General features: G+C 34.3%; 1 protein-coding gene across 2 annotated transcripts in view; it reads right to left on the minus strand.

The window, feature by feature from the left end:
- Positions 1 to 1,625: 1,625 nt before the first annotated feature.
- The window catches only part of LOC111705010 (uncharacterized), a gene marked incomplete at its 5' end in the record, with an annotated part of 22,482 nt that continues 8,518 nt past the window's right edge, over positions 1,626 to 15,589 (minus strand). Inside the window, 10 exon segments of one of the 2 annotated variants that reach the window (XM_023477436.1) lie at positions 1,626 to 2,225; positions 2,470 to 2,617; positions 2,691 to 6,550; positions 6,986 to 8,305; positions 8,345 to 12,458; positions 12,517 to 12,612; positions 12,670 to 12,776; positions 13,663 to 13,728; positions 14,435 to 14,518; positions 14,925 to 14,962. In XM_023477436.1, the coding sequence (XP_023333204.1) occupies positions 2,202 to 2,225; positions 2,470 to 2,617; positions 2,691 to 6,550; positions 6,986 to 8,305; positions 8,345 to 12,458; positions 12,517 to 12,612; positions 12,670 to 12,776; positions 13,663 to 13,728; positions 14,435 to 14,518; positions 14,925 to 14,962 (9,857 nt within the window). 2 annotated transcript variants of the gene reach the window in all.

A 15,589-nucleotide genomic window follows, 5' to 3' on the forward strand; every position in this document is an offset into this window, starting at 1 on the left:
TCACTCAACTGAATATATATTTGGGAGTAAACTCAATACTCATTCATCCATGTAGATTTATATTTACTGAAGACGACATGAAGGCATATTATTTCCTTCTACACATTTTTAAACAAACTTACGTGGCTTTTAGTGCAACCCTTTTCAAGTATATAGTAATTAAGCTTTATAGATTTTTCTGATGCATGCACAATGTGACAAAAAAGGCAAAAAGTTGGAAGAAAATAAAATTAAGGGTAAAATCGTCAAAAAGTCTCATAGAATGCTATAAATAGTTATCTTCAAAAACAGTCATTGCCCAATTTGTGTGAAATTAAATTTTGAAGACATTTTGATCTTTAAAAAAATCGGGGAATTTTTTAAACATAAAATATGGTTTTGGTTTGAAATAATATTTTTTTCTGAACAAACGTATCACGATCTATTTTTCGTAATGCATACTAAACTTGAATCTCTAATAAAAAATCCATTATGGGGTTGCCTACTCTACTGCTTAATGCTTGAAACAAGAGGGATTAACTTTCTTTGGGCTCATGTGAGGCACAACAAAAAATGTGAGCACAATCGTTCAGCTGATTTGATGTTTCTCGGGTACAAACAAACACTAAACAATAAAAATATTCTGGTCCTTGGAAACTATTATCAAAATTATCAAAATTAAATGCTTTCATCCTCCACGGATACTAAACTAACACTGATGCATCTATTCTTGTTTCAATATTGCGTATACCAGAGTATACGCAACTGCAAGTAACTTTCCTTGCATTTTAACCTTGAAACAGGATATAAGTTATCTAGGATATAAACTTTAAAAAAAAACCCTTCTTTTTTCTCTTTCCTTGGGGTCATGTGACAATATTATGGACCAAACAATTCAGTGGTGTATGGTAGAAAAACTATGTATAGAGATTATAAAGACAGAATGTTATGGCAAATAATTGCAAGCAGTTTCTTTCAGAGACAATATCGATCGACAGAATTTGATGTGCATTAAAATAAGATTTAAATATTGGGCCCAAACCTAAAATACTTGTTAAGAATTATGTACGCAACTTAGTTTTAAACTCCAAAGGCTTCCAAACTGCACCCATGCATGCAATAAACACTTTTGTTTAGGATAAAAACACTTATTCACGTTTAAATAGCACATTCACAGTGACTTTAGCTGATCTCTTGTATTATTTAATACTTGTAACTACACTGATATTTGATATTGTCTCAGAGTTTAACATAAATTGTAAACACAATAGACAATCTAAAAAGTGTTAATAAAATTGTATATTTCAGTAACAAGCTTATATAGGAGCAACACTGGGTTTAGGTCTTTACAACTTAAAATTGATCAAGGTGATTCATTTTACCCAGAAACTTGATCATTGATTACAATTTGATTAAACACTTGAGCTGGAAAATTTTAAATATACATATTAAATTCGATTTTGTATATTCAGGTGTAAAGCTCATATGTTTAAATAAATGATAACCTTAACCATAATGATATTTTATAATCTAAAATTTAAACATTAACAAGAAGGGGAGTATAGTAGTATATTAACAAGTTTAATTTTATAATAATAGAAACTAGAAATTTATATAAAAGCTAATATATCTATCTATTTATTGATAATCCAGTTTCTTTTTTAAAAATAACCTTTCCTCCGATTTTTTTTTTCAAAGCTGGGACTTAGAAAAATTGAATTTTCATAAGATGATTAGCTAAACTCTTTTACTAAAACTTTCGAAGAATATTACTAAGAAGATTTTTGAGTAACATCTAATCTTCTCACAAATAATGAGTTTAACTAATTCTGTTCATTCAAAATTTCCCAGTTCTAAAAAACCTCTTGATATTTTTGTACACGCATTATATTTGACTGATGGAAATGCAACAAAATTTAGCAGAACAAAATTTTTTTCTTCAAATTTCATAGAAATTGGATTTTCAAATGCAGTTGATTTTTGATTTTAATTTTTTATTAATTGAAAATGAAAAGAAGTTTAGGTTCGTTAGAAAAGTACTCATGAATCATCAAAATATTCAGTGAAAGAGAATTAAGATGCTGATATGAAGATTTAAGTAAAAATCACAAATTTCAAAAAATAAAGATCAATATGGAGGTATTCAATGTACAACACATTAAGAGAAACAAAACTAAACAAGATTTTCTGTTTTGATCCATTGTGTTGTTAAACCTTTATCTTCACTTCAAATCAACAGATCCATCCTAAAAAAAAGATTGAATAAATTAAATTCAGAAATTTGTAATAACATTTTTGGTCAGAGAAAGTGTACTAGGACAACTGCGTAAAGAAAAATTAAGTTTTTGAAGATAATGGAAACTACCATAAATGAATAAAAGTTATTTTTAATATAAACATCTACTTAATGGACCTATTTGTAACATTAACTTAAATAAAGAAAGAAAAGTAATTAAATACCAGCCTGAAACAAAAATATTAATAACTTACTGATGAAATTGTGCTTGATCGTTTTACAAAATCTCTGGAAGGTTTTGGCTCTTGCCTCCTCACTGCAGAAGTTTTTGTAACAGTCTTCTCAAGGACTCTTCCTGCCCCATCTCTTACTACGCGGGTATTTGTGGAGATTTCTCTTGCACTAAATGAAGAAAAAACTGTCTGTTTGAAAAATAATATCAATTTAAAAAGTTGTAAATGAAATTATGTACTACCTGTGTTTAGATGGGTTTGTCACACTAGTGGTACGAATAGGAACAGGGGGAGGGCAAGATGGTTTCTTTTTGTTGCTGCAGGCTGATGGTAGTGCTCTTGAACCCAACCCCTTGCCTTGAGATGGGATTGGTTTGGTCCGAGCTGTGACTGATGATGTTCTAGGGTTTGTTTTAGGCTTTGTACCTCCTGTATTAAAAATACTGGCTGGTTTAGGATCAGTTGTGGTTGGAGATAGTATCTTGGGAGGTGTATCATGGTGACAATCACATGAACATTCTTCAGGGGAAACAATCTGGGTCCCAGACATGGTTTGCAGTGAGGACTCTTTGGCATCAGAAGCTTTTTGTTTACTTCCCTCTGAACTGTACTTTTTTACTGTCTTCTTTGTTTCTGGTAATTTTTCACAATCCACCCAGTCTTGTTTCCCTATAGTTGAATGAGTTTTGCAAACATTGATAGTTTTAGTTGATGATCTTTTCTGACTTTGCAACCCAGCTGCAGAAAAATCATCCCAAGACTCGTTTTCTGTTTTTTGTTTCAATATTTTAGATTTGGACTCTTGTCTGGGAAGCTTTACTGTAATTTTATCTTGTGATCCCTCCCTAGAGGGACCTTTCTTATCTTGTCCTTGCAAATAATCTTCTAATTTACCTGGTTTCCGAGGAGAATTACTTCTAGGTCTATCTATGCTAGTCAGCTTACAATCTGATAGTCGTTGGTTCGAAGGTGTGATAGTTACAATACCTTTACGCTCTTCTGGCAGAGTTGTTTCAATATAGGGAAATTCGCCATCTGCAGATTCTTGTTTAAATAGCTGAGCACCTTCATCATCACTGTTTAAATCCTGGGACTTCTGTGCTTTTAACTTTTTCTTTATATAATCTGCTTCACTTGTACTTCTTTCAGAATTTTCAAGCTCAGGATCAGAATCAGGGGCCTGAAGTGCCTTGACTTTATCCAGTGTTGGTTTGGGCGCTTGTTTAAGCCAGTTTTGCTCAACTGCAGTGAGAACAACATGAATGAGATCTTTCTTCAAATCTTCATCTTGTTCTCTATGTTCATTGTCTTGAATGCTGTTAATGATAGTACCATTAGATTGGGTATTTGAAAACTCTGTCTTCTTCTGATTATGCACGGTTCTCTCCTGCAACATATCTATAGTTAATCCATTATCTCCGGATGCTTGTCTGGACAAGTTATCATCGCTTCCTGCTGACTCTGTATCAGAACTACTTTCTTTTCTATAGAGCACCTTCTTCTTTGTTGGTGTTTTAGGGGTTTCTTTTTTTTTGAAATCATTATTAGGGTTATCACTAAATTTAAATTCTACATTATTCATTGGATTGCTTAGAGGGGAACAAATTTCAGAGGATGGAGCAATAACCTTAGTTTTCTCTGATTTTTTAAACATAGAAGAAAAAAATCCTCCTATTTTTATCTTTGTTTCCTCCTTTTTTATTGGAAGAGAGAGAGGTTTCCTCTCTCTTTCTTTTGATTTACTTCTTGTTCGATTCTGAGCATCCTCAGAATTTAGAGCAATAGATTTATCTCTCCCTTGTTTAGAAGGCGAAACAGGACTAGGAATATCACTATTTTTTTTGAAAAAGTTTTGTAAAGATTCTTTTCTTATCAAAGTTTGTTGAAGAAAACTCACTGCTTCACTTGCTTGAGATTGAGCTAACTCAGATGGTTTAATTGGTTGCTCATTTGTTTCTGTAAAAGCATCCAACTCTTTTGTATTTTGAGGTACTTTTGGAATAGAAACTTCTTTCAGTCTGTTTGATCGAGCAGGAAGTGGGGATTTGGGAACATCTGAATATAAAGGAACTTTTGGCACTATTTGAGAGGTATTTTTACTTTGATTTTGCTTACTATCATAACGTGTTGGAACAGGAGGAACCCTTTTGGAGTTATTGAATAATGGGCCAGTCATTGCACATGGAGCAATGTTGTCAAAGTCCAAAGAAGGCTGTGGAGTCATAGGCACTTTGTGAACTTTCCCACCTTTGTGTCCCTTAAATTTAGATTGAATTTTTAAAGCTTCTGCTAAAGTTTCAGCATCGCATAATTCTGGTAATTCATCGTTTTCATCATCTTCTAAATGGGCGACTTTTTTCCTTACTGTAAATCCACGGAATACTGACTGTATTTTTATTGCTGCTTCCAAAACTTCTTGATCATTCAGGTCTGGTAGAGATTCAACTGAGTTTTTCTTTGCTTTATCTCTCACTTGAAATCCTCTAAACACTGACTGAATCTTAATTGCTGCTTCTTTTAAATCGTTATCTGTTAGATCTACCAATGATTCTTCTTCACACTTTGTCTTTTGATCCCTTACTTTAAACCCTCTGAATGCCGATTGTATCTTAATGGCGGCATCTAGCATTTCTTTGTCATTGAGGTCTATTAAGGATTCAGCAGATGTTTGTTTTGCCTTGTCCCTGGCCTGGAATCCTCTGAAAGCTGCTTGAATCTTAATTGCAGCATCCAAAACTTCATGGTCATCAAGGTCTGGTAGAGCATCACATGAGTCCTCTTTTATTTTGTCTCGAATCTGGAATCCTCTGAAAGCTGCTTGAATCTTTTTGGCTGCATCTTGCACTTCTTTGTCCTCAAGATCTGGTAAAGTTTCCTCCTCAATGATAGCTTTCTTATCTCTAACTTTAAAGCCTCTAAATGCAGATTGTATCTTGATTGCAGCAGCAAGTACTTCTCTGTCATCAAGGTCTGGTAGAGGTTCAATAGATGGTTGTTTTGCTTTGTCTCGAACCTGGAATCCTCTGAATGCAGCTTGAATCTTTTTTGCTGCATCTTGCACTTCTTTGTCCTCAAGATCTGGCAATATTTCTTCTTCATTTAGAGCTTTCTTATCTCTTACTTTTAAACCTCTAAATGCAGATTGAATCTTTATGGCGGCATCTATTACTTCTCTATCATTAAGATCTGGAAGGGATTCATTAGATGTTTGTTTTGCTTTATCACGAACCTGGAATCCCCTGAATGCAGTTTGATTTTTTTTTGCTGCATCTTGCACTTCTTTGTCTTCTAGATCTGGCAATATTTCTTCCTCATTTAGAGTTTTCTTATCTCTTACTTTAAAACCTCTAAATGCAGATTGAATCTTTATGGCGGCATCTATTACTTCTCTATCATTAAGATCTGGAAGGGATTTATTAGATGTTTGTTTTGCTTTATCACGCACCTGGAATCCCCTGAATGCAGCTTGAATCTTTTTGGCAGCATCCTGCACATCTTTGTCTGTTAAATCAGGCAATGATTCTTTTTCACTACTCTTATCTTGCTGTTCCCTAACCTTGAACCCTCTAAATGCAGATTGTATTTTGATGGCAGCATTCAGAATATCTTTGTCACTTAGATCAGGTAAAGACTCAATTGATTTTTGCTTTGTTTTTTCTCTAGCCTGAAATCCTCTATAGGCTGATTGAATTTTTATAACAGCATCTTTAACATCCATGTCATCAAGATCAGGCAATGATTCTTCATCATTTTTGTTTATTTGATCCCTAACCTTAAACCCTTGAAAAGCTGACTGTATCTTAATTGCTGCTTCTAATATATCTTTATCATTTAAATCTGGTAATGATTCTTCTTCATTCCTTCTACTTTGATGTCGAACCTGGAAACCTCTAAAAACAGACTGAATCTTCAGAGCTGCATCCTGAACTTCTTTTTCTGACAAATCTGGTAGGTCTTCCTTGTTTTCCTTTATCCTTTTGTCTCTAACTTGAAAACCTCGAAATGTTGATTGTATCTTGATAGTTGCATTTAGAATATCCTTATCGTTGAGATCTGGTAAATCATAACTATCTGGAGTGCACAGAGGGGTTCTTTGTTTATCCTAAAAAAGAAAAAATAATTATGATCACCTAAATCTGAATTATTATTTCTATTATGATTAGTTATTTTTCTATTTAAATATTGTTTAAGGGTTTGTAAATATATTTCAAATGACCCTTCATTGATAGAGTGACATGTCTGATTCACAACAGTACCCTGAAAATCTTTTTCTCATCAAGTAAAAACTAAATATCAAAACTTTTGTTTGTTGAAAACTAAGTATTTTCATTTGTAACTTTTTCATTTGTTGTTTCAGAATTAATGGATAATATATCAGATAATGTATCACTTTTTAAACTAGAAAAGTGACACTTTCTTCCACATTGTCACAAGTTTGATCAGATAAAAGTACCCTTGTGAATTATTAATGCCCCCTCCTTAAATTAAGGGTCACTTAAAATTACAAAAACAGTCTCTTTAAGAATTGCTTTGGCACCTGTTTTAAGCCTGAAGTTGGATGAATATTTACAGCTGACTTAGAGCTATCTTTACTCTTTTTGTAGTTTCTAAAAGCTCTCTGAATTATTAAAGCTGATCTGGCCATTTCATCAAATCGTACTGTTTTCTTTTCATGTGAACCAGTTTTGGAATGATGAGTAGATTCTTCACAATCATCTCCATTGATATTTGATGCTTCCTCATCTTCTGACTCTGTTTCTGATGAATCTGGTGGCTCTTTTCTAACTTGTGAATTAGATTCTGATGAACTTGAATCAGATTCAGATCCTTCAGGTTCTTCTTCATCATCACTGGTATCATAGCTGGAGGAATTAGATTCTGTGTCAGAGGAGTCATTATCCTCTGATTTTTTTTTCTTTACCTTTTGCTTTTTCTTTGAACTATTCTTTTTTTCAGCAATTCTTCTAAAGAATCTTTGGAGTGTAATTGCTGCCATAACCACATCTGCTGGATGATGAGAAAACTCACTTGAGCGCTCTTCTTTCAGAACATCTGGTGGAAGACCTGGTAATTTCTTTGGTCGTCTGATCAGGTCTCTTTCATCTACAATTTCCGGATAGCTTTTTTTAACTCTTTGTCCAACAGATGTGGGAAATTTGTCTATTATAGGTGCAGGTTTTTTTGCCATACTTTTCATTGCCACTGGTGCTGGTTTTATTTTTCTAGCTCTAAACATTTCCTCTTTCGGAATATCAATTGATGTTAATGGGGTTTTAGGCAAATTTTTTAACATTTTTGAACTTTTAAGGTCTTGATTTAGTCTCACCATTAGAGCTGCAGCAGCAATATTAGCTGCTGTTTCATCTTGACGTGCTTCTTGTTGTCTAAATGCTTGTCTTACTTTAAAACCTCTGTAATATGCTTGAATTTTCAATGCAGCATTTACTAACTCTGGAGCTTTTAGATCTGGCAGATCCTCTCCAGAATCATTTAGCTCTTTTCTGGTTTTAAAACCTCTATAAGCAGATTGAATCTTCAGTGTTGCATCTTTTACTTGTGCACAGTTTAAGTTTGGTAGCACTTCCTTATGTTTATTTATCATCTTCCTAGCCTTATATCCCTTAAACACAGCTTGGATCTTAACTGTAGCAGCGGCAACATCAGCAGCTTTAAGGTCAGGCAAATCCTCTCCAGATGCCTTTAGCTCTTTTCTTGTTTTAAAACCTCTGTATGCAGATTGTATCTTTAAAGTTGCATCTTGTACTTTGGCACAGTTTAGGCTGGGCAGTTCTTCCTTTTTTGCTTTTACCATTTGTCTGGCCTTATAACCCTTAAAAGCAGCTTGTATTTTGACAGTGGCTGCTGCTACATCAGCAGCATTCAAGTCAGGAACAGTAGCGGCTGCTAAATCAGCAGCATTCAAGTCAGGAAGGTCTTCACCACTGGCCTTCAACTCCTTCCTGGTTTTAAACCCTCTATAAGCAGACTGTATCTTCAATGTTGCATCTTGTACTTGTGCACAACTTAAGTTTGGGAGAAATTCCTTGTGCTCTTTTACCATTTTTCTAGCCTTGTATCCTTTAAACGCTGCTTGTATTTTGACAGTAGCTGCTGCTACATCAGCAGCATTTAAGTCAGGAAGATCTTCTCCATTTGCCTTCAATTCTTTTCTTGTTTTAAAACCTCTGTATGCAGACTGAATCTTCAATGTTGCATCTTGTACTTGTGCACAATTTAAGTTTGGGAGCACTTCCTTGTGCTCTTTTACCATTTTTCTAGCCTTGTATCCTTTAAATGCTGCTTGTATTTTGACAGTAGCTGCTGCTACATCAGCAGCATTTAAGTCAGGAAGATCTTCACCATTGGCCTTCAACTCTTTTCTGGTTTTGAAACCTCTGTATGCAGACTGAATCTTCAATGTTGCATCTTGCACTTGAGCGCATTTCAAGTTAGGCATAGCTTCCTTATATTCTTTAACCTTTTTTCTTGCCTTATACCCCTTAAAAGCAGCTTGTATGGTGACAGTGGCTGCTGCTACATCTGCAGCATTCAGGTCAGGAAGGTCTTCACCACTCGCCTTCAACTCTTTTCTTGTTTTGAAACCTCTGTATACAGATTGGATCTTTAATGTTGCATCTTTTACTTTCGCACAATTTAAGTTCGGTAGCACTTCCTTATGTTGTTTAATCATCTTCCTAGCCTTATATCCCTTAAACGCAGCTTGGATCTTAACTGTAGCAGCGGCAACATCAGCAGCTTTAAGGTCTGGCAAATCCTCCCCAGATGCCTTTAGCTCTTTTCTAGTTTTAAAACCTCTGTATGCAGATTGTATCTTTATTGTTGCATCTTTTACTTGTGCACAATTCAAGTTTGGTAGCACTTCTTTGTGCTCTTTAACCATTTTTCTAGCCTTATACCCTTTAAAAGCAGCTTGTATTTTAACAGTAGCAGCAGCAACATCAGCAGCTTTAAGGTCAGGCAAATCATCCATTGTTGCCTTTAGCTCTTTTCTTGTTTTAAAACCTCTGTACGCAGATTGTATCTTCAGGGTTGCATCTTGTACTTGGTTACAGGTTAGGCTTGGCAGTTGTTTCTTTTGCTCTTTCACCATTTTTCTAGCCTTGTATCCTTTAAACGCTGCTTGTATTTTGACAGTGGCTGCTGCTACATCAGCAGCATTCAAGTCAGGCAGATCTTCGCCTGAAGCATTCAGCTCTTTTCTGGTTTTAAACCCTCTATAAGCAGATTGTATCTTTAAAGTTGCATCTTGTACTTGTGCACAATTAAGATTTGGAAGAAGTTCTTTATGCTCTTGAACCATTTTTCGAGCTTTATATCCCTTAAAAGCAGCTTGTATTTTCACTGTTGCTGCTGCAACATCAGCTGCTTTGAGATCTGGTAGGTCACTTCCAGACTCTTTTAGCTCTTTCCTGGTCTTGAATCCTCTGTACGCGGATTGTATCTTTACTGTAGCATCTTGTACCTGTGCACAGTTAAGATTAGGTAGTTGTTCTTTATGCTCTTTGACCATCTTTCTGACCTTGTATCCTTTAAAAACAGCTTGTATTTTTATGGTTGCAGCTGCAACATCAGCTGCTTTTAGGTCAGAAAAATCCTCTCGAGACTCTTTTAGATCTCTTCTTGTTTTGAAACCTCTGTATGCAGATTGAATTTTTAATGTAGCATCTTTAACCTGAGCACAATTTAGGTTTGGGAGGACATCCTTTTGTTTCTTTATCATCTTCCTAGCCTGAAACCCTTTAAAAGCTGCTTGAATCTTTACAGTTGCTGCAGCAACATCAGCTGCATCAAGATCAGGTAGATCTTCTCCTGCATCTTTAAGTTCTTTTTTGGTTTTAAATCCCTTATAGGCAATTTGAGTTTTCTTAGTTGCATCAATAACATCTGAATCTGTTAAGTCAGGAATTTCATTTTCAGTTCTTCCAGGTTTACCAATAACTGGTGTTTCTACTGTATAAGTTGCAGTTCGAATGGGCCTTTTCTTTATTGTAGAACTTTCAGCCATTTTAATGTCTTTAACATTAATTTTTGAAGCTTTTGAATTAACTTGAGTTTTAACTACTGTTTTAGCATCTTTTACTGTTGAAAGTTTAACTTCCTTTGAATTGCCTTTTACAGTAGCAGGGTTAACTTGGGTCTTGACTTGTTTTGAACTTTTGATTGCTGATGAGGTTGGTTTCGAAACTGGTTTGGCTGGGCCAGTTTTAGGAACTACATTTATGGATTGATTTGGTCTGGACTGCTGTAAACCTGTTGCAATTTTAACTGGTTTTGTAGGTTTGGGTTTCTCAACAATTTTTGCAGTATGCTTTTGTAATATGGGTTTTATGCCTTCCAATGCTTTCCTAGTTTGGAATCCCTTAAATTGTGACTGAATTTTTATTATTGCTTTCTCAGCACTTTGTACATCAACAACACCAACTTCTCTCAGTATCTTTATTTTTTGGTAGTTTCTGTATGCACGTTGTATTGTAATAACAGCTTCAACTACATCTGTCCATGCAGCTCTTCTTTTCTTTTCAGGCTTTTTATTAGGTTTCTTTATAAATTTTCTTACAGGTACATCATCAGGGATATCAATGCTGTCATGGTGCTCCCTTATCTCTTCACGAGCTTTGAATCCTCTATAGGCAGACTGAATTCTGATAGCAGCATTCAAAAGATTGGCTGCCTCAGAAAATTTAGATATTCCCTTAACAGCAGAAATTTCCATGGATTCAGAGCTTTTTTCCATAGATCTCTTTGTGACTTTAGAGCGAGGTGTCCGTTTTTGCTGAACATGCTTGTTTTCCTCATCAGAGGAACTGGACTGTGGCCTTGGATATGCTTCTGCTCTTCGCCTTGGGCTTTTAGATTGTTTTTTAGCAACAAATTTGTTCAACTTATCTCCTATTTGTGTTTCTGGTTTAAGAGAAGAGTTGCTTGAATTTTCTTTGGAAGCCTCTTGAACAGGTTGAACATCTTTACTAATCTGCTCTACTAGTGTAGACTCTATTGCTTGCTGATATGAATCTTGTCTTACATTCTTTTTCTTTTTCTTGTCCTCTGGCTGATCATTGTTTTCTATAATCTCAACAACTGTTGCCCCACCATCACTTTCCAATTCATCCTCAATTGCTTGTTGATAAGATGCTTGTCTTGTTCCCAAACTTCGAGCATTCTCCACTTGATTTTGATTTGTCAAAATTACCTCAACTGGTATTTCAACAGCTAACAAGTATGAATCTTGTCTTTTTTTCCAGTTTAGAGGTTGATTCATCAAAATAGGATTCTCTTCTTCCTCTTCATGCATAGCAGCCTGGTACGATTCTTGCCTTTTCTTCCATGATCTTACTTGAGGATCAGGTTCGTCTCCATTACTGTCTGTTGGGCTGTCTAGTGCTGCCAAATAAGAATCTTGTCTTCGTTTCATGGCAGCATTTTTATCATTGGATCCATTCATTAAGTCTTCTTCATTTATCTGCTCTGTCATATTACAAAGAAAAGCTTTGAGGCCTCCAATTTCTTTTCTTGTTTTGTATCCTTTAAAAATAGATTGTATCAAGACTGCTGCTTTGATCTCTTCTTCAGTCTCAGAAGATTCTCTATATACACCATTGTCATCCGTAGGTGTGTCAACTGAACTTATATTTGCATTTGAATCCTGTAGAGTTTTGTTAGTATTTAAGGCATTGTACTTCTCAAGTTTTAGCTTATCAATTGCTTCTTGTTCTCTTTTGTTTCTTCGCTTAATTCTAAAGAGTATATCTTCATTTTCATTTATACATTCCTTAACAACTGTTTTCACAGATTCAGTTCTTTTCAAGGCAATCTTTCTGTTGATTTCTTTATCAATGTAATCCTCATCACTGCTTTCTTCTTCCAGGGCCATGGTATATGAGTCTTGTTTCCTCATTCTAAGATTATTGTTAGTGGTTGGAGGTATACAGATTTGACTGTGACGAGGGGAAACTAAAGGTGTTACATGAGGTGTACCATCATCTCCAAGCCTTACAAATAAAAAGATAAATTGAAGTTAATAGTTAAGAAATTGCATCCTTGTCTTACCTGAAGGTTGGCTTTCTTGAAGAGCTGTCTTCCTGCAATGGTCCTAGGATGCTAGAACGACTACTGATTTCATCATTAAAAGGGGATCTTGAACGCCTACCAAACGAAAATGTTATCCCTTGAAAAAATAAAAAATAAATATTAATCTTTTACCTAATTGCTTCAATGTAAGAGTCTTGTTTGCATAATCCTGAAGTTTGAACCTCTACCGCTCCATCCAGGTCTTTTATCTCTGTATCAGGTGAAACTTCTCCGACTGCCTAAAATTATATTTGTATAGTTTAAAATAAGGAAAATGTCAACAAATTGTATCAAATATTTTTTTTTCTCATTTTATTGCTGTATAAATTGTTTTTGTATATTGTTGTTTAACAGTCAAACATCATTGATTTGAATTACATATTTGCAATCTTTCTACGTAATGTTTGATTTGAAAACTAAATTTAAGAAATTGTAATATTGTTGCTTTGAAACTTTGTTAAGTGGTTTCTCAAGCTCAACTTTTGTTATGAATTAAGTAGAATATAGAGTTAAGTGTTAATTCATTAGCTCAACTTAATTAATTCTATTCTAAAGCCTCAAATAATCTTGAAAGTGTCATGCATGATTAATTGATTAAACAAATTTCTGTAGTTAAAAAAACATCAGGAGGTAATGTACTTTTTAAAAGGTCTGTTTCAAACTTAAGAGTTGAGAGTCTATTTTTTGTTTATTTTGAAGCCTTTAAGTAATGTTTAAGCAGGACTACATTTTAAGAATAAATATATTTAATTGGCGAAAATTACTTTTTATAATACTATTTGTGATTTATAAATTAGCTAAAATCGATACTAAACTTTTAATTTTATTTATTTTTATGACTCTCTTTTTCCCAGCACTTTAGGCATTAATATATAACCATATTTTACACATGACACGCAGCTTTCCTTGTTGTAAATTGAAATAAAACCATATTTTACACATGACACGCAGCTTTCCTTGTTGTAAATTGAAATATAACCATATTTTACACATGACACGCAGCTTTCCTTGTTGTAAATTGAAATATAACCATATTTGACACATGACACTTATGTAGGTTTCATGGATATACCTTGAGATACATTTAGATATAACACACTAAGTCGACAGTTTTCACGGTTATACCTTGAGATATGATTCCTGTTTCCGGATCCTAGCTGCAGATCCATCTTCTCGAATACTATGCTCATCCTGTAACAAGAAAAATTGTAAATATCGTCAAATTTTAAACGGCATGATTTCTTACTAAAATCCCTATAATCTTTGACACCTAATGATGTAGACCTTTGCTATTTAAAATTTTTACTTTGACTAATTTAGAAATGTATGCAAAACAAAACAAGGAAATTGAAAAAAATAACAGTTTGAGGCGAATAATGACTTACTGTTCATGATCATTTCCCTGTTTTTGCTTGGCTTGCAGCATTTGGTTTGATCAAATACAGTTTTTTGAATAAAAAGGACTAAAACTTTTAAATCTAATTATCCGTTAGACTGTGATAATTATAAAACTAAACAAAAATCAGCATGAGGAGCACTAGCTGCAGTACACTTTATTTGTAAACAAAGATATGGAGGTCGTAAAGAATTTTATTTGTTTTAAAACTGGGTCGACTTGATAATGTGTTTCAACGCCTTGGTCTTTATAATTTTACCTCCCTAACTTACCTGAGCAATACAAGTACATTGTACGCAGTAAAATTTAGAACATGTAAAGCAATTGTTTACCTCAAGTTTTTTCAAAATTAATTGGCAAAAATCTCGACAATTTTAGCGAGAGAGCTTAAAACCCTGTGGATCACTGTGAGGGTACCGCTGCTTTTTGTATGTAACTTTCAACTGAAGGGTGCAATGCATAATATTATTTTATATGTCCAGTTAGAAAGTAAAATATTACCTCGAAAGATCCTCCAATAGCCCTCTGATATGAATCTTGTTTTCTGTATTTCAGAATTCTTTTTGTTCTTCGCATAGCAATATCCTAGATTTAGAATATACAGAGTATTTATATTGGACAGAGTAAAACAAATATTGGGGAAATACTTGAAAAAGAATGTCCTTTTCATCTGTTTCATCCTTTTAATCCTTTTCATCCTTTTCATACTTTTCATCTGTTTCATCCTTTTCATCCTTTTATTTATATTTAAGAACATTTCTAGTCTTATTTAGGAAAAAGACCAAAAAGACACGCATTCCGAAGATTTATGTTCACCACTGTATATTCAGAATTTATATTTTTCTTAAACTAAATCTCTCTAAAGTATAGATTTCCTCCCCTCCCCCCTGCCTCCCTTATCCAAATATCGACTTAAGCTTAGACTATTTGTTCTCAATTTTGGCCAACGTTGAATTTGAATTTTAATGGAAATGTTAAAAAAAGAACTTACCTTAACCACTCCACTCTCTACAGCCTGCTCATAGCTTCCTATTCAAACAAAGAGAAATCTAAAGTAAATGATTGTCGCAAAAAATGAAAGAGGTGAAGAATAAATCAAAATTAAATGATGAAACAAAAACCGATTATTCTTAATCCCACACTCCTATCCTTCTTTGGTACCAGTCCATTAACCCTACCTCTGGGGGTACTTGAAAACCAGGATACACGGGGGGGGGGGAAAATTTGACCCCCCTCCAAATTCCATGTTTTATGTCCAAACATGACAAATTAGTCATCATTGGATACTATGGATAGCTCTAATTGGATACTATGGATACTATCATTGGATACTATATTGGGTACTATCATTGGATACTATTGGATGGCTCGTATTGGATACTATGGATACTATTATTGGATACTATATTGGATACTATCATTGGATACTATGGGTAGCTCTTATGCTCTACATTTTGAATGTGCTAAACAAATTCCAGTTAAATATTAAAAATATACATTTTTGAAAAGCCTTTGACCATGCCATTTCAAATATGCAAAATGTTTTGCAAAATTTTAAATAACCTGATGTGGGTATTTAGGAAATGTCAGAAAATTTCAACAGCCTCAGACCAGTACTTTTTAATTTATGTAAAAAAACTACGGGGGGGGGGGGGG

This window comes from Eurytemora carolleeae, unplaced genomic scaffold (genome assembly GCF_000591075.1).
Source record: "Eurytemora carolleeae unplaced genomic scaffold, Eaff_2.0 scaffold542, whole genome shotgun sequence".
NCBI lineage: Eukaryota > Metazoa > Arthropoda > Copepoda > Calanoida > Temoridae > Eurytemora > Eurytemora carolleeae.